At 40.2% G+C, this 26,964-nt stretch overlaps 1 protein-coding gene across 5 annotated transcripts in view; it reads left to right on the top strand.

The window, feature by feature from the left end:
• The window catches only part of LOC117230490 (ras-related and estrogen-regulated growth inhibitor-like), an 86,957-nt gene that overhangs the window by 46,042 nt on the left and 13,951 nt on the right, over nucleotides 1–26,964 (top strand). For all 5 annotated transcript variants that reach the window (XM_033488031.1, XM_033488028.1, XM_033488030.1 and 2 more), the window contains one exon: nucleotides 20,580–20,761. In XM_033488031.1, coding sequence (XP_033343922.1) covers nucleotides 20,580–20,761 — 182 coding nt within the window. The remainder of the gene's footprint in view (nucleotides 1–20,579; nucleotides 20,762–26,964) is intronic.

The following is a 26,964-nucleotide window of genomic DNA, read 5'->3' as shown; positions in this document are numbered from 1 at the left end:
ACATGGTGGCCAGTTTCGATTTAGTATGCGCACCTTCGCGGTCCACAGACGGCCATCTTGAAACCACGACCCTGTTTTCCCTCCAGAAGTTGAACGGATCCTAACCGCGTGGAGGTGATCGCGGTTTCTCCTCCGTGACTTCTGCATCGGCTGCAATAACAAGACGTAGACTGTTTTCACGTCGCACTTTCTTCTCGCGACGATTTTAATGCCTGCAGGTGTGTGAAAATTTTAAAATATTTCACTAAAAAAAGTGACTCATTTTGCACGAAGTATTTCTTTTATTGTCATATTCAATCTACGACGTTCGATATTCGATATCTTTCCCCGACTTTTACTTCCCAAGTATCTCTCCAATTTTTTTTATATTCTTAATATGGTAATCATGTTGGAAATTCATTTGATATCGAAATAATGAAACAGCTTACGAAAGTGTATCCGTATTTTATATTACACGGTACACATAGATGTTAAACATCGAAGAGGCGCAATGGAAAACAAGACCAGAATTCAAATCCAGATTCTTAACTATCTGGACGCCTTTACACATTAATAACGATTTACTTTCTTAAGCCTAATACCCCAGGCGATATCTTAATATCCTAATCCAGGTTTTACTCGTACGTTGAATCAAGCTATCAGAAACTTTTCTCTTACCGAGTTGAATATTCGAACCGGTATTTTAATATCCTAATCCAGACTTAATTTACGCTCGTGCCCTGGTTACAAATCATGCACGCAAATATATTTAACCTTTAATATCTACTATCTTCCCCTACAATTTTATTTTCATAGGGTATATCGATCCAATTGCCAAGACAAGGGTCAACTTCGCTATCAATATCAAGTTTTATCCACATCTTCCAAGCAACATTTTGTTGATATACTACGGGATAGATAGACGTACGACTGATATACCTGGTAGACTTTATTTCTGTCGGTGTTCAACTCGAGAACTTTTCAATGGTCGCGTTGCAACGCAATAAGATTATAAAACAATCATCGAGTTTGTAGAAATAGTTTAACCAATCGACGATCGCTTGTGACCAACGAAAATCCAACGACGCAACTCGGAAAAATAGCTTAGTAGGCGCGGGTACTAACTCGCCAAAAGATAGTCCGAAGGATAAGGTAAAGGGTAAAAGTTGATCTCCAAAAACGTGGATAAGGGTTGAAGAAGCAATATCATTGGCTTCACAGCTAAAGTGTAAATGGAGGACGAGAGAAATGGGAAATGCCATTTTAACGAATTTTTAGCTTAACATTGTCGCGGCTAAGAGGGAGGTCTTCACCCAGCACATCCATCATCGCGAGATAAATCTCGCCGAAGGTATCTCGGCACCTTCTTTTTATTTATCGCCGAGTTACTCCAGCAAGTGCTGGATCGCGCGATCCGGCAAAAAAGCGCGTGCGGAATACGCCGGAGGAAAGCTGTCGGGCCGTTGGGCACGCGCGGCGGATGCACCAAGCTGCCAAGGAGGAACGAAAGGAGAACAACGACGACGGACGCGTCTCTTTTTGTAACCGTTGAGGCCGGTCCGTGGTGCAAGCAGCGTGCAAGCACGAGGAACACACCGCGATCGTGATGTCAATCACCAATGAAGACAGTTACCGTGCCGACTGTCACCGTGAAGATGGTCGCGGTGACAGCAGCACGCGCCTTAAGGCGCATTCACAAGACACGAGGGCCCAATCCTCGAGGCAATAAATTCTCTCTCCTTCTCTGTCTGTCTTTCTCTCTGCCCATCTGGGATGCTTGTTGCATGTTTCTTGTAAGTGAGGCTAACTGATGTAAATGCCTGCTTCGTCCGTGCTGGAACTTAATTAATCTTCTTCCCTGTATCTTCTTCGCCCTTCCACGCCCCGTTCTCGGCCAGCACTCGATCGACCGATCATTAATCATCGATTGTTCCGCGAACAATCCTGGATAACACGGAATAGGTGCACCAGAGGATGGCTTTCAGACTCGATTAAGCGTTTAATAGGTGGATTTTGTGGTTCAAGTGTGGCGACGCTTTTGACAGGGACCTTGCGGTTTTGATTTTTGGAATATTAGGCGCCGAGAGAAGAATAGGCTGATAGCGAAGAGATTGGCAGAAATTTAGTTTCGCAGGAATTGCAATTTTTATGAAGTAAATGCATCGTACATGGGTATACAATATATAGGGTATACATACGTAACGATATATTGATCATTAATGATCAAACAATATAATTTCCGAAGTGGCAATTTAAAAACACTCTTATAATCGTGGTATATTTCAAGCGTAGTTCTATGTTTCGAAAATACGTATACGAATTTGAAGATTAGGGAATGCCCTCCACATTCTCAAATTAATGTTTCCGAACGTACGTTCATCTAAGAAAATCACACAAATATTTTGATCTTTCGCCGATAACGAGATTCTATTATCTTCATCACGAACGAACACAGTATTTGCACAAGTCTTCTTAAAGAACGAACGTAAGTAGCAACTTGATCGAACTTCTTCTGCGGTGTAATCGATAGCGAACCATAGCACCGATTCAAATTGAAACTTGGATCAAACAATATTTCGTACGTCGTAACCTAACATTTTAATCATTGCCAATCATTTCGCAAGCACTTACGTTCGCGAGATCGCGGTATCATAATGCGATCACGTAGCACGGCGACACGGCATCTACTTGATAAGCCGTACGTGCCACCATTAGGCGCACACGATAATTTTATTTGCCGGCCACTCTCGGCTTGCCCCTTCCTCCATGCGTGTACGGTACCTGGCGGGTATTTGGCTGTGCGCCGGGACGCCGAGATAAATGATGTGAACGCACTCTTAACGTTCATTTGCATCCCAACAGAGAACCACCACTACCACTTCCATCATCGCCATCGTAACCGACAAACATATACGTATGCATAAATATATACGTATATACGGATACGTATATATAGCAAGAACTATGTGGCTGTCGCGACTTCAGAATGATTTATTCCGACTTTAATCCGCGACGACGTTGAAACCTCGATGCCGATGCTCTCCGTGAGATACACGTTGACAGCTGGCCTCTGCTAATGATATTTATGAAAGTCAACTCAATTTTCAAGTAACGTCTGATGTAACGCGGAAGCGAAAGTCCTCGCTGTCGTTAGGAGGAGGTTTTCTCTTGGAACGTAGCGCAAAACGTTCCAAAGAAATCGTTGTCTCACCGTCTGTTTCGCCGTCGTGTGTGAACAGTCCACGGTACGCGACTCATATACAGGGTGAGGCAGCTAACTGCTAGCATTTCGACAGGTTTCTTGGATTTAATGTAGGCGAACGTGAGAAAATAGGTTTAGGCGAGCAACATGAGCGTTTGGTTTTCTAATTTAACGCTCGAGGGTGTCATAAACACACAGAATAGATATTCTTCGCAGAATCGACGACATTCGCAGGAGATTTGAAACACAAGTTATAAAACTACCTTACGTCGAGAAATTTTTGATATTTGTAAGGTCAACGAATGTCCTGTGGTTAGAAATAGATCGTAGAAAGGATACGATACCGGATCGATAACTCCTGAATGGGAGTTTATAGTAACTGAAAATTGTTAAAGTCTTCTATTAATCTTCTCAACGACGTATCACACCTCTCCTATGTATTTATTGTTAGCGAAGAGATTAAAAGTATCATTGAAATTTCGAAACACACACGTACTAAGAGAAGAAGTTGAACGACGCACCATGTGCGTGTTCTCCCTGTCTTGAATCATCGTCCGAACCAACTTTTCACTTAGGCTATTAACGAATCTTCGCGCAACTAAATAGATCGAAGAGACGTTCTATCAACGTAGAGTAGAAATGCTATACTTGAGAATTTCCCAAAAATATATTCATATCCACAGCCTTATCTTCGTAACATCGTTACCTTCGGAATTATCAAAATAATTGGTCTCACCCTGTATAGAAAGTTGAATATCGTCCGGGAGGTGGTGAGACAGGAAACACGCTAACTCTTTGGAATCTTTCTCTTTCTTTGGCTAAAGCACACGTCGGTTCTGTGCTACGCCCTGCTTCTGAGAGGTTCCACCAAGGAACTCTGGATCGTTCGCGGTCCCCTGGTGCACGATCGATCACGAGGATCTCGGTAGGTGTTCCAGCGGGTATAATAATAACCGGCTAACAAGGGCAGCCAGAGTTCAGGTAGGTGCACTCCTGAGAGGCACACACCGTGCACGTAGGAAGTCGAGCAACAAATGGCTAGGTGGCTGCTGCCTGGGTCCCGACCCCGTCCCGCCACGATTAATATTTCCATCGTGCATTGTTCCTCGTCACGTAAATCTCTAGCTGGTGAGATAAGCGCTTTGGAAACCGTTTATAAGGTCGATTTGTATCGTATACACGCGGTCTATCGTGCAAGGGGAACAGATTCGCACAGTGCCTCCTTTCCTCTACATCGATTCCACGATTATCCTAGTGGAGAACGTCGATCGGATGTTTTTTTAGTTTCTCTCGGAAGTTATGCAAGTTCGGTTATTTCGATCTGTTCTGTTCGTTCCGCGTTTCCTTCTATTTCTTGGGTATTTCAGAAATGACTCTCGAAACATAAGGCTTCTGTTCGACAGAATATTTTCATCCACGATTTTCTAATTACGTACAACGAAAGAGAGAAACTTTGAAAGTTTACGAAGTTCGATAACAGGCAACCTGTGTTAGAGACAATTGCGCGATATCTAATTTCGTCGAAACGCAGCAAGGAGAAATACACATGGGAGGCTCATTTTCTGCGATCTTTCGCAACAACTGTTGGGAACATAGACGCGATAAATGATAAATTACGTTTGCCATAGATATATTGAAATTCCTATGTACGTGCTCAGTTTGGTTTCAAATTTGAATGATATAATCGCGACAACCGTGTCTCGTTACAGAACTAATTTACATAACACGCGTGATACGTACATCGAAGCTTCCTACGTTAAATATTCGAATACTTTCGCGAGTCAGTGTGTCCTTACGTAAGTTTGACACCGGATAGCGACTCTTAAATACTTTTCTAATCATTCCTAAGAATAGCTCTGCCTTTTGCAAGTGTCCCGATACTTGTGAGCGGAGGTGTAGCACGTTGAATTCGACCAGGTGTGTTCCTTGGACAGCGACACGATGGACGACGAGTATGCTTCGCGTGGCACACTTCCCCAATTCTCTCATTGTTCTGGCGCGCGAACCGTTCGAAATAAACGATTCCCCTTGGGAAGAAGGGAAGCGGAACGGTGGGCTGGCGAGGATCGCGATCGTCCTGGCAGCGTGGGAGGGCCGTGGTTAATTGATAATTAAGCGCGACCGGTCTACCGACCGCGCCAGCGGCCAGCGCCGAATTTAACGACGCTGTTTCTGCGCGGCATTAATCATCCGATAAATCATCGTAACGGATTTGCCTGGCTTGTATCCCCGGCTGCGGCGAACGGCTAGCGGATTCGTCCCAGGAACCGTGCTGCGACTTTGATTTGCTGCGCGCACTCACAATATCTTGCGAGAAATACAAAGTTACAGAAGACCATTTTGTCTTTCAGCAATTTATTCGTGGAATTTATCGATTTGTTTATTTGTCGGGACTACGCGACAGGCTCAATAGGCTGTGTGACGATACGAAGGTAAAACGCGGTTTCAATTTACGGAGCGTTCAGACGATCAATATCATTGTCGATATTTAAGGTTCTCTACATTGTTATACGTAAGAGACACTTTACACGATGTATGTATATATATTTTTATATGTTTATATTTATTATCATTTTTCAATACGACGTCGAGGACTTCAAATATCGACGATAATATTGATCGTCCGAATTATACTTTAGAAACTTCTTGAAATTCTTGTATCGGGATTGTGGGCTGACTACAAACCTCTATGCTCGCAGTTATGAATGATACGCGATGAAAAATGGAGCAAACGTATACGATATCAGTAGCGGAGATTTGCCGTGATAAGAGCACGGTGTGATCGGTTTGATTTAGATTATGGTATAGTAGTGTGATATTTAAGCAAGTGTTGCGTTCATTCGCCAAACACGCGAATCTACGTTTCTTAGTATCCACCTTTGTAGACTGTATTTTTACGAACAGAATGACGAAATCTACCGGTGTTCGAAGATAAGTCGACGTGGTTGTATGGTTAAGACGCGATATGAATTCAGAAACGTCTTCACATCCTTGGGCAACGTTATCGATTTCGTATGTAGATGGATGCTTTGAGTCTTATCGTTAATACGTCGTCTTTTTATAGGCTGTCTTCGCGAACTTCGCGATTGACAAAATCTACCAATATTCGCAATTTAGCCAGACGAAGACTCGAAGTCTCCTCTAATCTAAGCTACTTGGTATATTTACTCCGATTTATTTTTACGCTCTAAAAGTTTAGAAATTTCTCCAAGATAGTTACGTAGAGATGAGAATCGATGCTGATCGTTGATCCCTATAGATGATCAGCAGAAGGCCTTGGAAAAAATCTGCCTTGTTGTACGTAAGCTCGAAACGCGACAAACTGGAGGTAAAAACGGTAACGAGCTTATTTCTGGCTCCGAGAATGTCGGGTGATAACATCCTTGGACGATCGTTAGATCCATAAGATACGATCGACTCGAGAACTTTTGTCAATTATTGTTCGTTTTTATTCGCCTGACTTTTTCCACTCCATACCATCGTCGAGCTTTAGGGGAACATAATGTTCGCCTTTTTACAACGCACGCGAAAATAACTCGCTTTCACGACGAAGGGAAACAAAGGACAAGCGATACTTTGTTTCTTTTTAGTGATTTAAGGTGTGGTAGTTAAAAAAAAAAAAAGATATTGCAGTGGTGGGTGGCTGGAAAGCGTCAGTGGCCTTTAAAATTCCATTCGTCCATACAGGATGCCTGGGGATTTTACGGATTTTGGTAATATGCATTTAAAAATGAATGCAAGGGGCATTTTAATAGCGAGGAAAGTATCGTATGCTTAATATGGCATGACATATCGGTGCTTGCAATTTTATTTATTATTGGTATAGTATAAGAAGTTGTAATTTATATATGTTGGTCATATCGTAGAAATTATTCACGTCATTCGAATAGTACCTTAAATGGAATTAAAAAGCGTACGTATTGCAAATTGTATTAAAGCATACGTGTCAGAGTATATCGCAAGGTATCTTCCTCCAATATTAATTTTAAAATCGTACATCCTTCAAATCCAAAAAAATTATACATCACTCGCTGTTTGAAAAACGCTGTGTAATTTAAAACAGTTCAAACCTACATAAATGATATATTTTTTAAATACACTTTTTTAAATCTTACTTCATTCGCTGTTAATCTTCCCAATATTGGGATTGTTACGCCATGCGGCTTGCCATAGATCATATTCTTAACTGTCGGTCGCGGCACTATAATGTCGCAGACGGATCGTCGCGGCTGCCCGGCAAACAAACATTGTAGTGGCAAGCGCATGGTTCATTAAGCAGGGCGACCTCCAGAAACGTCGATTCGTGGCCGTTATTTTATCTGGCGTAAAAGAATGTGGCGTGATCCGAACGTAGTGGGGGTCGCCTTCCAGAAAAAACGGAAAAAATCAAAAGGCGGGCAGAACGTTTCGAGAAGCCAAACAGTCAACACATATCTTATATCGCGCATTACGTAGTCACATTTCTTTTTGTTGTTCCATTTATATCTTTCTAGTTAATAAGTTGTTGCAATAAACATTAATTTAGTTGTGTTAATTCTGTGAAATTTCATTGAACTACCCTTATTATCATAATCGAAATAAGGGAATCGATCAGTTCGTGGCGTCGATTGTTTAATCGTAACGGGAACTTACAACTCTCGTTGACGTGATATCTCGCGATCGCGTCTCTCCGCGAACGATCGAAACAGGGATCAAAAGATTCTTTTACGATTGAATTATGATAATAATTATGAACTCCTAGATTGCCGAGTGGTAAATTGAAAAATTCGAAACACCTTCGCAGGCGAAGAAAATTGTCTTTGTGGAAAGTTAAAGATCGCGAACGACGCATTCTTCTCGCCAGACGACCGTCACTGAAATTCTGCTGATCGTCGAATTCCCACGTGTGCAAATAAACCGCGGAAACGCGTCAAAGCACCGATGTAATTTTTAAAAACGTTCGACGCGGTAGCCTTTCCGAAAATAGCCATGGCTGTGGCAAGGAACAAAGAGGCGATCGTCGGAAGGGCCATTTTTCATCGGCACAGCCCGACGCTAAAGGACTCGAGCCAGCATTAATTATTTCCCTTCGGCAGATACCTGTAACAGCCTCGTGACCGGTTGGTAATTAAGGTCAGGCGAAACGAGAAAAGCTGCGCGTACCATTTTATGCAACCGCGTGTCGTCCACCCCTTTTAACCCTTTTGGAGCGATACTCCGTTTACCGGCATTGTCCGGCTTAATGAACAGGGATAATAAGCAGACTCTGGATATTTGTGTAAACGCGTGTCTTTACTGAAAGCAGCTAAAGAAACGGAGACTAGAAATTTGTTTTGTCGCGAGTAGATTGGCGATATCTGGGCAAGTTCGGATTTTTAGGAATGCGGCTAAAGATGCGAGACTTAAGCAACAAGCATCGTTGATTGAATATCCTAGCGAGTACCACGTACATTGGATATTTTACATGCTTTATATACTTTCGTACATTTTATATATTTTTACATAAACACCCATAGAGCGAAATTAGCAGAGTGTTTTGACAGTTCGCTGTTTATTTTGCATGCTGTGTATGATTTATATTGAGCCATCTCTCAAGTAACATGGTCACTTTGGTAGCCAAGTTTGAAACAATGGAAGTTGCTACTATTGGAGTTTCAGAAAAAAATTTTTTTTTTATTTATTTGTTGAAATTACAATCAATTCTCGCGTTGAGAATTTTCAGTAATTTTTCTGGCGTGGCGCAGTAACATGGCTGTTTATTTACAGTAAGTTAATACTTATTATAGATAGGTATAATTTATAAGTATTATAAGTAAGTGCATATGCTTAATTTGGATAACTAAATGAATCTAGCGTTCAGCCTGCGAATCTGGTCCGTCGTATCAAGTAGTCCAGCGATTAGGGGGTTTCGGTGTTTGTTGACTCTTTTGCTATATCTGTCGCTATATTTTGCTATTTCCTCTTTGACTGTGGGTATTTTGAGGTCGCGATGGATGGTTTCGTTGGTAACACACCAAGGTGCGTCTATTAAGGATCTTAGCGTTTTCGATTGGAAGCGTTGTAGTATTTCGATGTTGGAGTTACTTGCTGTTCCCCATAGTTGGATTCCGTAGGTCCAGACAGGTTTTATTACGGTCTTGTAGAGGGTAATTTTATTCTGTATGTTTAGTTTGGAGCGTCGGCCCGTGAGCCAATAGAGTTTTTTTAGTTTGTCCTTCAGTTGCTTCGTTTTATCTGAGATGTGTTTCTTCCACGTTAGTCTCCTGTCCAAGGTCATGCCCAGGTATCGGACTGAGTCCCTGCTAGGAAAATTTCAGAAAAATTGAAACAGAAAACTTAACAAGGAGAGACGACGAATTACGAATGCACGGAAAAATTCATCACCGATGTATCGCTAACATTCTTTATTTTCTCGTAGCATACGAAAAGCACGGACTAAACTACTCATGGGATGACCTGATACTTCTCCCATGTATAAGAGCGCATTTTTATTAAATAACGTAAACAAGCAGTATAGTGAATATTTTATCGAGCCAGCCTTCGCGATCCGAGGATTAAACATCCCTTAAAGGATAAAGATGGCATTATATTAGAAACGTCAACAGAGATTCGATCGGTTATGCAGGCCCATTGACCAGTTTCGTTGGCTCGTGAGGCGAGTTCAATGGAATCGAGATATTCCACCTTTCCCTTGTGTATCGCGTTACAACGCCGCTTTCATTCGACTTCGTCAGGTAGTATGCGAACCGAAACTGTCTTAAACTCGCGCCAAGCCACCCACGCGCGACCCGATACTCTATCTTTCAGCTGATACGACTAGGTGGACGTCTATATAAAGAATAACAGTACATTTCGCGAGTAGAGACAGCCTGTGCGACCGGATAGAATACCTGGCAGCGAACGTCATACGATAAAGCGAGTCCAAGAGGAAAATTAAGTAATATACCGGATCAGTGTCATTCTTTCATTCGTCGTTCGATTTTTCGCCCTTTGTTTCGTCTTTTTGTATCGAATATCTGCGTAAGGCTAAACTCGACGAAGATGTAGGTTATTTTAACTGTTTATAGTCCACTGATAGAGCTAGAGACACGTTGATAGCGTGGAAATTGTATTGTAATTTGTCGATGGTATCATAGACAAGGAAAGGAAAAGGCAAGGAAGTTGGTCGTGCGAGCAACATATTAATGAACATTTTTGGACTTTGTTACGTCGCGTAACACTCTACCTACACTCTACCTACACCGCGGGCAAGATAGCAACCAGATGTCTTCGGATACTTACTGCGTACCCTCAATAGTCTCAAGTACCCTCCATAAATCTCAGGAATTTCCTAGTCGAGGTCATTCAAACCGAACAAACATCTGTTTTCCGAATCATTTCTAAAGACCATTGTCTACTACGGCCTGACAAGGGAAAATTAGTTTTTCTAACCTTTTCCTCCTACTAACCACTTTCTATCGAGGGTGGCTAAGATCCTTCCTAGTCCATCAACCTTCGTTTAACCAATTAACAACGAAGCCTATTTCCTTCACTCTCTTAGCCAAAATCGTCACCAACAAATCCGATGGTCCCGTGCGCTAGACACATCCATCCTTAGCTTTCCTCCGCCAGAGCATCGTTTCCGAACATCATTGATTTTCTATCCTTCGAACAGTCAACATCCTTCGACCGGGTTTACACCCGAAGATCAGTCACTCACTCGTCTTATACACACGCACCAGCGTAACTATCTTCTTTACAAGTTGTTAGAATAAACGGTGATTTATAACTTACTATACAGTGTTACATTCATTTTGTGTTACAGCGAAGTTGTTGGATTGTGAAAATATATAATAACCTGTTAGTAGCAGCGTTATCTTCAATTTAACTACTCTTATTATCCCAAAAGAAATAAGGGATCGAACGATTCGCGGCGTCGATTAACAAATCGTAACGGGAATTTACGACTCCCGTTGGCGCGCTTCTTCGAGATCGTGTCTCCCCGCGAACGTGCGAAAACAGACTTTTCGTGATAGAGCTGTTGATTTGAAACAGTATGCCGAAATTGTTGAACGATCTTGTCGCAAAGATTTTCAGAAAATAACTTTACGATTCGTTATATTAGTCGTAAATCTTTTCAATGTAGAATCTAATTATTATTAGAATATAATTTTAATTATAAATCTTAATATCGGATGTTGGTATACGTGTAACTTCGGGCGATCTTCTTCTTCTTTAACCCATTTGAAATTATTCTCCGGGGCTAAGAATTTCGTTCGTCTGCGGAGATTTATCCTGTTAACAGGCTACAGACTTTACTTACACTTTTATGCATTTACGATAAATTTGAAGATGAGAAAAGCCACAGAATGCATATAATATACAAAGAATACAGAGAATATCTAAAGTGAAATGCTCGTTGTAATGTTCCGTAGACGAAACATATTACTAGAAACTATATTTTTCTAGTTCTCTCCGTAAAATTATGAAATTGTATAAAAATCCGTAGTCTACTTATCGATCAATCCTCGTGCTGCAACTAAAAAAGTCACCTCGTTCAGGAAACAAAATATGGAAGAAATAAAACGTCCGAAGTATACAGTAGCTGCTGATTCTAAAATCAGATAAAATATGAATATTCGAACTTTATACGCGTCAACCTAACGTGATACCTTCTTCTTCTTCCTCAGAAGGCAAGCGAGTGGTAGCGAATCCTCTTGGAAGAGGAATCGAATCGTAATTAAGACACGACAGAGGAATCGTCTGCGAAACAAACGACACACGGTGGGCGGAGATGGCTGTTGGAAATTCGATTTTAATACCCTGGAGGGGGATCGAGTCGTAAACGTCGCCGATTTTATGAAGTCATTCAGCTTTTCCCTCCCGCGGCAATAAAACGTGTTTCCTCTGCGTGAAGTATTAACCAGAAAGGATCGACCTGTCGTAAATCTTATGGCATTGCGTGTCTTTTGTACGCCCATTTAGGAAGTCACGTCTATGAAAGATCGATCGTCTGAGATCGGTGGTTACCGTTGCGAAAAGGAATTAAGAAAAGAGAATGGTTTGAGTCAACACAGGTGAAACGAAACGGTGATAAAATGTCATTGATCGTTGCTGCTTATTTCGAGAAAATTAATTGGTGTTACTGATGCAAGATTACAGGTGATTAATCTTTTCACGCAACCATTTCTTTCTACATTGCGTAAAGCATTAAATTAACCTGTATGCGACCAACCGAAGAGTATAAGTAAGTTAAATGTTTAAAACTTTTGCATAGATTTAAGTAAAAATATCCAAAGAATGGAGATCTGGAGGATTCTTGAGAAATATGATTTTAAAATCCGCTCTTCTTATTATTTCCTACCCAATTACGATTTTTTTTTTTTAATAAAATAAAATGTACGAAAATGATTTCAATTTTGCATTGAATATCTTCTTAACCCATCATAATCGATTACTAAAATTTCCGTAATTTTCGAATTACGTGTTGCTTCTATCTTAAAAAGTATCTCAAGTTTGAACGACACATGCAAAAATTGTTATTAATACGTATGATGTGTCTTCTCGATTTCGTGTTGGATATCTTCTTAAGCCGCTACGATCGAAATTAGACGGAACTTGAAATATAAAAATTTGTGGCTGCCAGCAAGGCGAGATAAACTACTTCTCGTGATCACCGAATGACCACGAATTCTCAGCTAATGGATTAATCACATCTTCTTTCTCCCCTCGGCATATCCTCAAACAATCGTCAACGTCATCGTACACCTGTGCTCTCATCGTTCGACGTTTAACGCAGCGCCGACAAGAAAAATTTCACTTACTCCCCTGACTATTCTCTCCTTTCCCTTCTAATTACGATCTTGCCGTGGAACAGGGGACACGTGACTGGTGTTCGTAAGCGAGCCCTTGAAAAGGGGCATTGTTTCGTTGCGGAAGAACCGTACAGGGACACGATAGAAGCAGAAAAGATATTGCCAGGCCGCGTCATGCCGTGTCGTGGACAGTTCCACTCTTCTGCCAGCCTCTTATGCAAGTGCATGTGCGATGTAACCAAGTGCACGCGCTTAATAGGAAAGCATAGGCGTGCAATAGGTAAAATATGTATGTTCGTTGGTATAATTAACACGACGAACTGTTTGACGCTGCATGAAATTCCAAGGATCAGACTTCGCAAGGATGTAGACTCGTATAATTACTAAATTGCGGGTTTCCATGCAAATTCATATTTTTGAGGACACAAATAAAATAGTACAACCTCGGTAGAAAATTGTTTTATTTATCGCGTATTATAGGAAGCACTGTAATTTGCATATTTTATACATATTTTTTTCCTTTTCTTTTTTTTTACATATATTACGCGCATTCTGTGCAACTTTACACTTTCAAATACAAACGTATAAAAATGCACGATCTAATAATTACAGTATTTCGATTGCCTATATGAGGTTTGTTAAAAGTAAAATTTAACAATCCTTCGTTCACAATCCTACGAGGTGTATAATTATTTAAAGACGAAGATTGCCTGGAGTAAGAAATAAAACTTCTTTGCGCAAGCGTGTTTCAAAGGTTTTGCGCCATTCAAAATGATACACCGGTGAAGTACAGTCAAACAGACGTCTTAAAAGCATCATAAAATTGAAGTCCACCTTGCTGTCTAACGATCGCGTTACTTCTGTTTGTCGTTGCTTCGAGAAAATTACGCGCATACTTGCTTAGCAAATAATGATACACCGGAATGACAGAGGCGATCTTTATGCTTGCTATTCAACATCGTCTTGCAGCCTCCATTGAGGACTCGTTAAATGTCTGAAATAAATCTTAAAGGATTTTTTACACGTCTAACGTTGAATTGTAAAACGAAAAGTTCATGGGAAAAATTGAAAAAAAAAAAAAGAAGAAAGGTTGGAATTATTTGTTTGGACCAATGTTTCCATAAAGAACACATTCCACTTCCGTTTATCCAAATAGAACTTCCATCTGTCTGGGAGATGGAAACCTTGTGTGAAACCTTGAAGTTGCTTTTTCGCTGTACTCCTCGTATTTGGTAATACTACTCGAATTTATGAAGTTACCCAACCGATAGCTTTCGAATATCAAAGAATGCCCATCGAATCTGAAACAAACATGTCATTTGGCTAGATATCTTAGCTAATTAAAACGATCACCTGGGAGACGGTTTGTATCCTGATTTGGTAATCTAATTAACTTTCTTTCTGTTCGCTGATTAGGTTTCGAGTCGTCGAATCTTTTAAGTGAAAGCTATTCTCTTAAACTACATAGCTGCATATTCAGCTTCCACGAGATGTAGAATACTTCGTAGAAAATATTCTTTTGCATGTGGAAGAGAATCAAATGTAGTAGTACTGAATCGATAGAGCTTAAGGTTAGGAATCTTTCAATTCGAAAGTTATTTTCAGTGAAAGAGCGATACGATACTTTTTATTTTCCTATGGTTGGAAAATTTCTTAAATTCGAAGGAGGATCGTCAGTGATATGCATGATTTTTTTTTTTAATTTTAAAGCATTAGGGATCTTTCTGCTCGTTAAAACGAGAATAAGATTATCGTCGAGAAAATTGTGAACACGAGAAAACCGCAGGTTAATACATAAAAATTCATTTTCTAATGGAATTTCGTATAGCACGCATAATACAGGAAGATTCGTAACTGGTGATACAAAAGTGTACAGGGTGATTGTACGAGAAAAGATAAGGCGAAAATGCAAAATAAAATTGTTCCATGGGTTTCGTTTTCGAGAAAGACAAGTTCGAAAATTAAACTTGTCTAATTTTGCACCGAACAAGAGTACCATAAATAATCGACAGTAAGTTAAGCTCCGTGTGAAAATAAGTAAAAAACGCGGAATAGAATATTTTCAACAAGACGCTTTGTTCCCGTGAGACAAGAATTTGAAAATGTACAATACCATGCACAAATGTACCATTTTTAACTGAACATGTTCAAACTTTATTTCTTTGAAAACGAGGGCTTAAACGAAGAAATTCTATCACACGATCTTGATTTATTTTCGCACGTACAACAACCTTCTGCTGATCGTTTGCTCATACGCAAAGTGATCTGCGCTAAGCCAAGTTCAAGTACAGTCGATAAATTTTCAAACTCGATTTCCTCACGAACGAAACGTCGTACGAAGAAATCTTATCTGGCACTTTCCACTTGTTTTTTCGCGTAGAATCACCACCACCGTGCCCGCTTCTACCACCCCAGTCACGGACCACCCTGTGCATTCGCAGAACTTGTCCGCAAACGTTGCAATATACTTTGCATTTTGAACCTGCGCGCAAAAAGGCGTCTCGCCACAGGATACCGGAATTGAAGCGTGTTTACGGAACTGTTACGGAGAGAAGGACCCTCGCAGAGAGGTCGCAAAGCGGAGTGCTGTAATCGAGGGCCGCGTTATTAGCAGACAATATCGGTATCTGGTCGCGCGAATAGTTGCGGATCGTTATCTACGCGATGGTACACGCAGCGGAGACATAACTTGTCCTGGACGATCGTCGCTTATCCCGCGGGATCGCGTGGGCGTTAAAGCGCGCGCGGTTCTCTCGCCCACCTGAATCGATTTCAAATGGACAACACAACCGTCGTCTGTCGCTCGTTTCGTTCTATCCGAGTGTCCTGTTAACGGTCGACGCAGTTAAAAACCGACACCGATCGCGTTTAGCCACGGGATCCTTTTACGACTTTCCGTGTTTCTCGTTACGAAGCCGTGGGATTTGTTAAGCTTCGTCGTTTCGGTAATTGTTGGCAGGTCGTTAGGGATAGCAGCCGTGTTTTACGAACAGTACGAGCCTGTGATGGTCTTTTCAGAGGATTGAGCGATAAGCTAAACGAGTCCCCTGTCGCGAAATTGAATATATTGGCAGGAGATTATGAGAGGATATAACAGATAGCGTAAATTGAAACGTTGATAGGTTTTTGTAATACTTTGTCGTTTGTCATAGTTTTTCTTAAATATTAGTAGGAATATTATTTATATTAACGTTAGATCAGGTCTGTTGTTGGTTTATTATCGGTATAGAAGTGCGTGATATTTATTTTTAGTACATTTAATCTAAATTATTCACTAACTAGTCCATAATTTTAAAGCACATTATTTTCGAAAATACCAGGAAAAAATGCAGTCCTGTTATTAACTAGAATTTGTAAAGGCAACGTTTCTCGCAATTCTAAGAATATATTCATTCCTGAAACAGTTAATTCCAATATATGTTAATCACGTTTCATCTCGATCTTCTCTATCCACAACGAGTGAAATGCACAAGATTTCGTGTCGGTTTAAACTATTTCTCGAATTGCCAAATATTATTCGAAACAATGTTTGAAACGCAAAATATTACATGGAAGAGAGTTTAATTTTCGGAACATTCATACCGATCTCATTCACAACAATTAAAAAGCAAATATTTGGCTGGCTACGTTCTTCGATATGAATTCCAATCGAAATGTTTAAAACTTCGGAAATTGTCGGTGAAACAATGTTAAACGAAAACATTCCCGTTAACTCGCCCGAAATCCTTGCGAAATCCGCTCTATTTCCAAAACAACGAGCAACGAAACCGGCCAATCGATCGTCCCTATCATACTGTCGCGGCGTCGACGAATCGTTTCGTCAGTAAAATTAATTGCATGTCCGTTCCTGGAATTGTTGTGAATCATATCGAGTGTTTATCGAGTGCAGCGATACGCGTTGCCACATGGACAAACACCATGCGAAACGATTTCACAACGAACGACTCGTGAGCCCCTGCGTTGCGTAATTCGACGTGCTATCCCGATTACCATCGATCGTTAAATATGTATGAGAGATTTAACCCTCTGTGAGCAAACTGGGTCGTCGTTGGCGAAATTTCGTCCTTGAATTTCGCCCGGAAAGAATTTTAATTTCTTCTGCAGAACGCTCGAAAAATTTGAATTGAATGGACGCATCAGTGCTATCGGCGTGTACACGCGTCTTCTTGACGAATGATCGTTGAATTTTCGACTTGATGCATTTTAATAGAGAAATTTAGAAAGACAAAGACAGCAGTAAGGGATGCGATTAAAATAAGTTAGTCAAATTAAGATTATATCATTATAGGTAGAAAGGACATGCAGTTTCTAGGAAGGAATATTTCATTATCTATTTTAATCACTAAAATTAATAAGCTTGAAGTAGTACAGAAATGGAGTTTTAGAAAGATTGCTCTAGGTTGTAATTTTGTAATTTCAATGACATTTATTGAGACGTAGAATCGAGGATATTATAGAATAAATGCAGTTATAAATCCCATTTAAGAAATTATACCCAGTGTTTTTTTTCGTATTTCAGTATGTTATAGCCTGTATCATTAAATTATTACGTTCGTTGTTGGTAATTAAAAGTCTTCGAAATAAACGATACAATTAATTTTGACATGTTAAACGCGACTCATGCAAAAAGTGGGACGTCTGAAGGAAAATGCAACGTCCTCCTCGACCGTAAAGGGTTAGAAAGCATACATGGACATCGGATAATGGAGGATGGAAGTGGGTAGTAAATCATGGAATAGACGGTGTCAAAACGTCCTTCAATATATCATTGTAGGAACGTGCTTAAGGAAATGTCGTAGGTGTGAGAAAATTCTTCGAACATCAGGTAGGTATGATTGAGATGTTTGAAAAACAAGAATTCGAAGATTGACTACGTCTAAAAGTCATTTTCTTGGTAGTAAGAGAGTTATTTATAGATGTACAAAATTTACATAGCTTCGAAGTACGTATAACGTTACGACATGTAGGAAACTATCAAAACAGTGAATTTTTTAATCATTAGCCTACGTCACAAGGTATTTCCAAACTGCCTTTGACTTTCCCATAATCTCGTTCTTAAAACTGTCGATCATCTCCAAGTTTCTACTTTCTTTTAATAAACTGAAGTTTTGATTGGAAGCGTTCAATTCTCAGGATCGTTAGTTCACACAGTAAGTGATTTTTATCACAATTTCATAACGATGAGAAAGAAATCTTCCAACATCCTCTCAAGAATAATTTTCAAATATTTTTAATAGTTTCCCAATTTCCTAAAAACATCCTATTTCGCTTCAACAGATTCGTCCATCCAAACCAAACTTCCAAATTTTACACCAAAATATAGTAGCGACGTTTCTTCTCCCTTCTCCCTTCAAATTTCAACACTGCCGCCTTCAACCAAATCCTCTACCTATCCTGACCTTGAAAAGACATCTGCACAGAGCCATCACAGCCTCGATCACTATCATTTTCGAATCGGCAGAAACAGCACTTCCATCCCGTTTCCCATATCAATCAACCAAGCGAACATCGTATTCTTGACCGGCCTGCCAGGTGTTTGTTTCCGCGTCCTTCGAAAAATCCCTCTTCCTCCGTTGTGACAGACGTCCTCGAGATCGTGCCAATTATGGTGACCAGATGCCAAGCCTGGCGATTTAGCAGATGGAAAAGGTTCACGGCCACGACGATCACCTTGGTCGATCCCGCGAGACTAATGCGCTTAGACCCTTCCTTCCTATACACACCGATCGTCGATGATCACGATCTCGTCGATCCTGTTCCCGGGTAATAATTACCGGCTGGCTGTCAGTGCCAGGTCAATGGGAAAGCATTGGAACGGCTACGAGAATCGACAGCTTCCGCGGGTCGTTAAACCTGAAACGCTTCTCGCTGCCGTGCGCCACTAGGATACGTGGCTCCGCGACTCTTTTCGTCGTGATCGATGCATTAGCAATTAGAACGCGGAATTGGGTCTCTCTCTCTCTCTTTCTCTCTCTCTCTCTCTGTCGATGATTCTCTTCCTTTCAATTGGAAATCGATCGAGTAGTTGTGTAAGACGAAGCTGGTTAGAGATGTGGAGGTACAAGTGGTGATCAGGTAGCAGGTTTCTAATTGCTTCAGCAACGGTTTAAACAATTTTGCAAGAATTTTGGGGAATTTAGAGAATTTGCTTGATCGTTTGGCGGGAGATAGAGCGTGGGGTGCTGAATGATTTGATTTGAGTGCTTTGTACAATAGAAGCGCGACGAGGAATAGTTTAGGTTACGTAGGATTGTTCGAGGGAAAAGATTTTGGAAATTCGATACAGAATAATAATATTCGGATCTGGGGATCGTACAATGGCTTCGATGAAATGATTTTGTAAATTTTCCGTAGAATAGGATGTACAAACGCGTGGAATATTTAGAGCAAAGATTCGAGGAATCTGGTTAGCAAATCAAATCAAACTCATTAGCTAGTTTCGATTAAAGAAATATCGCATTAAAGAAGATTACGAGTCAAAGTAGATTAACATAAACGAATCTTTAACTAGCGTACTACATAAAGCGAAAGCTCGTTTCCACGAAACGACACGATTCTCGAAACGTCTGAAAGAATCGTAAAGGAAGTGACTACGATCTTCTTCTCGTGGTGCAGCAGGTCGGAAGTGTTTCGAGCATCGACGATCGGTCGGAAGGTCAGAGGTGAGGCCTCGAGCGTGCCTCGAAAATAGAACGTGGTCACGTGGTGGGTACCGGTTTAGGCCGTTTCTATTTCAATTATCGCGCGACCGGGCAATTTGCTGGCGTTTAATCGCCGCCGAATCGCCGGCTAGCTTCGGGCTCGATTATAATTCTCTTCTCCACGTGTGTATACGTGGGGTTAGAGCAAAGTGAAACGGCGCGCGTGCGCGACCATCCGAGATCTAGATCGGGACTTTCCAGCCGCTCGTTCAGGAATGTTGATTAACGTGTTAATTAAGCGGCGCCGTTCATGCAAAAATTCGAACTGGTAGAAATGAGAAGAAAATTATTTCTCGTCGTGTATCTCGTTTTTCGTTTACGTTGGTTCAATGAAATTCAGCTCTTTTCCCGAAGGGATAAGATAATGTTCGGGTCGAAAGTGAAATCGAAATTTTCTTTTCTTTTTTTTCTCTCTCTCTCTCTCTCTCTCCCTCTCCCTCTGTTTGTTTTTAAAGTTATTCCGCGGGAGGAAAACTGGAAGTTACATGGACCCAGTTTCGTCTGTGGCTTACGTAAGAGAAAAGTTGCCACGATTACCCCGCCATTTTTTCCCCAACTTTCTAAAATTTCTAAGTGTTACGTTATGTCCAGTGGAATGGTTCGATCAAGTTCGAGAAGTTGAGCAGAATTTAACGCCAGATACCTTCTTTTAGTTACGATTTTCGGTCTCTTAGATATTTTTCATATCGAGTAGAATAGTACGACAGAGACGAATTTATGCAAATTTCAGTCTCTGTAGAACCATCTTTAATCGATCGAAACAGATTCATTTTTTTCTACTTGATACGTTTCATTTACATTCTATGACATTTGATAGCAACTTCGTCATTGTTTGTTCGATCGCTATTTAATTTTGCTTTTTATCTCGCTTTCTATTCGATAGTCGTACTAATCTTTTTTCTTTCGTTTGTCTTTCTTTTTCAGGAAAATGGTTGTCTTTACTCTCACATACGATGGGGCGAGGCTTTCGTGGTCGTTTACAGCGTGACGTGCAAACGAAGTTTTCAGGAAGCTCGCGGATTGCTGAAGCAACTGGCTGACTTACGTCTACCATCCTACTTCACTGCTCTGTTGCTCGGCAACAAGAGAGATCTGGATCATGCTCGGTGAGTGTTAGATCCAACTATACGCGTTAAGATTAGCGAATTAAAGGTCACAGCCGCTGCGGAGATTAATTCGGTATTCTAGTACGGGAACATGGTCGCATAAACGATAATATCTCGACGATTCTAACCGAAGGAAAATTATTTAAATCCCACAAAATTTTCGGTATAAAGTTGTATTACTCGTCGTGAATATCGAAATATCTAACCGAGTTACACGATATTAGATCGACGTGAAAATATCAGTCTACGATGCTACATATACTGTTGCTTTATACAGAATACTAAGTCCCGTTAGCGCTATAGCAGAGAACTATAAAAGAGATTTTGAGTTTAGAGAACCGATCGACGTAATCTTATTATCACTACAAACGTAAATGGCTTGGTAAGGTTTCTATGTCAGAAAGTTATCAGAAAACACAAATATCAAGTCCATAATAATTCCACATAATTTTATTAACATAACTGTTTCAAGCAAGAATATTTTGGTCTTTTGTATCTAAAAGTTATCGGCAACCATAAATATCGAGTCTAAAAGTTTGGAAAGTTGCTTCATATAATGTTATTAACTGAACGAGTCACCTCGACCAGTTCAATGTCTCTCGTTTTTGTATGAAAATGCTACCAGGAAACATAAATATCAAAGAACCTATAATCTTGTAGAATTAAAATCCAAAAAATTATCAGAAAATCCGAGTCTAAAATAAAGTGCAGGTCCAAACGAGATCCAAGTCGAAGTAACAAGTGTAAAAGTTTAGAAAGTTGCTCGACATAATTTTATTAACTTAACAGCTTCAAACAAAAATATTCTCCTCTTTTATATCCAAAAATTATCAGGAAATATAAATATCAGGTCTAAGAGTTCAGAGGATTGCTCGACATCGTTTTATTAACAAACCGAATCACCTCGATTACTTTAGTATCTCGGTCTTTTGTATCAAAAAATTATCAGGAAACATAAATGCCAAAGAACCTGTAATCTTCTAGAATTAGAAACCAAAAATGATCAGAGAATATAAATACCAAGTGTAAAAGTTTAGAAAGTTGCTCGACATAATTTTATTGACGCAACAACTTCGGACAAAAATATTCTGCTCTTTCATGTCCAAAAATTATCAGCAACTATAAATACCAAGCCTGAGAGTTTAGAGAATTAGCATAATTTTATTAACAGAACGAATCATCTCGACCACTTCCACGCGTCGATCTTTTGTATCAAAAAATTTCTATCAGGAAACATAAATATCAGAGAACCTGTCATCTTCTAGTTCGAGTCCCAAATACATTATGCATATTACGTTGCAGGATTTTCCATGGTTGAAAAGTTAATATTTTTTAAACCGAATGAAACCTACGGTGAAGAAGAAAAAAGAAAAGAAGGAGTCGATCCGTTACACTGGAACCACTCATAAAGAAAACAGGGATCCAACGATCGAATGGAAGGCACGGCCATTCGAATTTTCCACGCGACTAGCACCGACGATACAAAGGAAAAGCTTGGAAGTGGCGATCGACGTGGCCGATCGGAATCGCGTCGACTAATCGGATCGAGCGATTCTCGACGCGCTCCGACCCGCGTCAATCGCCTCGTTACAAAACCGTTAAACATAATAAACACGGTGGACGGTGCAGTGGTCTGACCCGTTTCTCGCGCGGCCCCCGAGTCTTCGACATACTTTTCCCCTGGTTTGATTGTCATCTAATTGTTGGTCCTTGTCCATGGTACGGAAAGAATCGCGATATCATTGGCCAACTGCCGGTCGCCGAATACTCGCTGACTTCACGATCACGCCCCTGGCGATTTCACGCTGTCTTGCGTGTATAAATATGTACTTATGCTCGTACAGCTTCGTGCAAAAGTTTGACTCTTCTAAACAGAGTAAGAAGCAAGATGTGCTCCGTCTGTTATTTTGATCATCTAACCCTGTTGCGATCTTCCAGTTCTTATATCCTGATCTTATTCTTGCATCGATATGCAAAAAGAATATTAAAAGTAATATTGAAAAGAAACAAAATCCTTGTATCTCGAAATTGAAACAGATAAGTTGCTTTTTCAAAGTTAAGAAATATTTTAACGACAGTTACGCTGTTAACTCGAAGATGACCCAGAGAACGCGCTAACTCTTTAGACTTAGACCTGACTCCTTGTTCATCTAATTTTATTTTCCTTATTTAATCTAACATTGAAAGTTATATATAAGCTCGTATCGACGTTTTATAAATTTCGTTTGCGCCAATCAATCGCGACAGTAATATTTTCCTGTTAATAAGATGATTCATGTAATTCTGGTTATAGAGAATTAAGTGATTCTTAATGTTTAGAATACCAAATATAGTTATTCATACTTATCACACTTGGGACTTTGTTCCGAATAATTTATACAAGCCTGATTGATTAAGAGAAAGAACGATATAGTGGTGTTTCATTTGGAAGAAAGTGACGGGCGTGTTTGTTGCCGATTGATATACGGTTTCGATTAGCTTCGACTTTGATTGGATTTTGTATGACGAGTTAAATACGAGTTCCGTGAATCGTCAGAGTTGGCGTCTTCATCGAGCGTACAAAAGTATTCGTTGGCTCTAAAAATAAAAAAAAAGGACCTAAAACAGTATTCTTTTTTTAATTGCTTGACTCATTGTTTAAGCTGGACAGATGTAAAATTAGATCAGAATGTCGAGAATTTGGCACGATCTATTTTTCAACGATTGATCATTTCATGGGACAACTTGTAATTAACCGTCTTTGTAAACAACAACTACGGTTCTATAACTAAATAGTCCAAGATGATATTTTGAATTGATCTCAAAGTTCTGATAGAATACAACTTTTTTCGTACTTGATATAAACGATATATAACAGCGTCGTGTCTGTATTTTACATTTTCAACTTTTTCTACTCATTTTCAATTTTTTCTATAGAAGGAACAAAGATTCCTTGTCGTTAAATATGGTGCAAGGATGTCAAAGAATTGGCACATTTATCTTCTAGCGAAAGTTTCGAGCTCTGATTTTTTCTTTGGGCCCTATTCATCGCGAACATTTAAATGTTACACGAAATACCTAACGGTATTGATGATAGTAATACGTCTACCAATCGGTTACTCGAGAGCTCCAGTTCTTAATGTAGGCGAAAAACTGTACTAACCTTTTTCGATTCTTCGATCGACACGCATATCCCCATGAAGAAATTTGACAAGCCAAATTAGTCGCGTACAAAGAAATTGCAGCTGAAAGGAAATTTTCAATATAATTTTTCCTCCTTGTTTCTACCTATAGACACTCGAACGTTGCATGGAATACCTAACGGTATGGATCATAGCGGATTACGTGTAGCGACACAGTGCTCAAGAGTCCTAGTTTGCGATCCAGGTGACAAATTACACTGAGAGGTCTTTAAAAACTTAATGAGTCTGAAATTGCTGTTTCTTCTTTATCTTTGCGTATAATAACGAGCCAGATGTAGCAGATTACTGTAGCTTGGTACATGTTATTATTATCGATCGTTTGTTCCGTTGGCAAGATTGTTACTTTACCAGAATATCGCAATCGTTTCTTTCTCAGATTCATATTCGTTAGACGATCCAGTCTGATAACAACGGTGAGTCATTGTTTATTATTCTATCTAATAAAGAATACTTGATTCACTATGTTAATTCAATTGGAGAATTTTTATCTCAGAAACGTGTCTTACAGATAGAACGTATCTTAAGTAGATACAGACGATCATTCTTCGCGATATAAGTCTACTGTTAAGTAGATACGTACGATGATATTTCGCTACATAAGTCTGCTGTTAAGTAGATACAGACAATCGTATCTTGCCGTATAATTATAGATAACGCCTACGATAATTGCGTAATACGATGATTATAAGAAAGTTAATAAGCGTTGCTTCTAATTATTACCACATCGTTAATTTCTATGGTTCGATCAAATCCACGTAACGTTACCACGAGTCGATCAAAGTGTCCGTGGCTGCTTATGAGCGATAACGTACCTGTTCGTCCTATTAATCTCGAGCAGTTCACTTTCCCGATACATGGAGCCCGCGTAGTACTCGCGTACACGCGTGCGTAGACGGTTGCTCGCGCGTGTGCGCTGCGCGATCCGGTAACAGGATCTTCGCGAAACGTTTCCTAGACGAGGCGAGATTTCGCTTGGCGCACGCGATTCGCCAGCTACCGCTTCGCGTCCCTGTTTTTTTCCTGTCACCTACTCTCTCATCCGAAGCTCTCTCGTGATCCACACGCGGTGTCTCTCGACCGCGCGCCGCCTCGCCGCGTGTCTTGGATCGGTGCCTGGTGGCGTGAAACGCGAAACGAGGCGCCACACCGACCGCACTCCGACACCAGAGACCGTTTCGAGCACGACACCCGGTAGTGGTCGCGACTGCTCGCTCATCTAGAAACCGTTCACGCGATCTTCGCTCCGACAGCGATCTGTTTACGCGCGCGAGCGAGCGCGAGTCATCCAACACTGGCCGACTTGGATACGCCTCTGTCTACTGGCTATCCTGGTCGACGCATCTCTAGATCGATTCAGGCCGTGTCTGTCCGTCGAACGTCGTTCTACGGACGATGCTAAATGGAGGTTATCAGCTTTCCTCTCTTTTTTCATTTTATAGAATTATGGAGCTTATTGTCTCTGCCGCTTCGTACCACTTTTCCATTGCTGCTTCGACAACTCTCTATCATTTCTCGTTGTTTGTAGTGGCTTCCATCGGTGTTTTAGTACACTCGCTGGGTAGATTATTTTAGCGAAGATTCTATTGTTATATTTAATATATCAATTATTATTGTTAATATATCGATTATTGTCGTTATATTTAATATATCAACTGTTATCGTTACGTATAATATTAAGTATATGAAAATGTTTTTTTCTTATTATATATCAAAATCTTGTTCGTATTCGTGTTTCGCGCAATGTTTCAAAGTTGCTTTTATACTTGTCGAGGTTGTCGCGTTATCGAGGCTAAAAATGCCCTCCTTCTCAGTGGCGATTCAAGTTTACGTTTTCGAGATATTGGAAGGATTTCTTGTAACAGATAAGTGGGACTGAAAGTTTCTGGCTTTGCGATAGTAATTAATAGCGTACTATGTAGTTTCATACAAGTTAATTGACGCTGATGGATAGCGATATCATAAATGAGTCGAGTCAGAAGATTTCTTCTTAACAACTAGACTGCGGATTTTTACGCGTTTATAGGAAATTTGAAAGCGCAGAATCGCGCACAATGCACGTACGAAAAATATATCAAATATTCGAAACGTAGTGCTTTCTATAACTCTTTGTAGGTGAAACACTTTTCTACCAAGGTTTCGTTTTTTCAACTATATTCTTAGATATGAATTTTCACACAAATTTTCTTTTCCTTCTAGAGCGTATAAAGATTTCCGATGGTGCCGCGTGTACGTACGTTTAATTCTAAATCGCGAAGCAAGATCTTTCATCTTCTGTGGATTTCTCCAAGCGTTGATAGCGGAGAGCAATCGTCCGAATCGATTTTCTCTGTTCGTACAAAACGCGAAACGAAGGTGTGGTTAACATTTTGAACCGACTCGCGACGTTGTGCATTTTACGCAATCCTCGTATTAATACGAACTTAAAGTGCATCATCGAGCGTTGCGTGATTCGGACGGGAGAAAGCTAGGAAATCGAACCAGTCGCCAATTTTTCCCATATCCCCTGAAAGTTTGTGATAAAGATTGGCCTACGAACAGCTGCTTATTAACCTTGTCAAAACGAGCACTGGCTTCTGAATAATAACTAGAGATAGTTAATGGAAATGAGTTTCGATTCGATAAGGTGAGCTACATAGCAGACATATGGTATATATCTGCTTATTGAAAAGGGTGTAAGTAGATTAGTTAGGCTTTTGTATGTGTGATTATTTATTACGAGGAAACATTCAATTATATATAATAATTTATTTTTATTCGCGATATACTGAAAAGTGCGATAGGTGTTTTATATATTGCGATTCGAACGTGTGAAGAAGAGAGAGTTAGAGTAGGAGGCAGGGCTTGTGCACGTAACAAATTGACAATTGGGGAAAGTGGGAGAATAATTGTAATTTTTTTCAGAAACGAGATAAATGTACAGAGAATGGTTACACGATCTTGGTATTTGTCTAGTGGATTTTCTGATGAGTAGCTTACGAATTTTTATGCTTTTATGGGAAATTTAAGAGAGAAAACAATGCA

The sequence above is a fragment of the Bombus vosnesenskii genome, unplaced genomic scaffold (assembly GCF_011952255.1).
Source record: "Bombus vosnesenskii isolate JDL3184/JDL3185 unplaced genomic scaffold, Bvos_JDL3184-5_v1.1 scf7180000013267, whole genome shotgun sequence".
NCBI lineage: Eukaryota > Metazoa > Arthropoda > Insecta > Hymenoptera > Apidae > Bombus > Bombus vosnesenskii.
The sequence above is the reverse complement of the archived record's forward strand: the minus strand, read 5'-3'. Positions and strand labels throughout refer to the sequence as shown.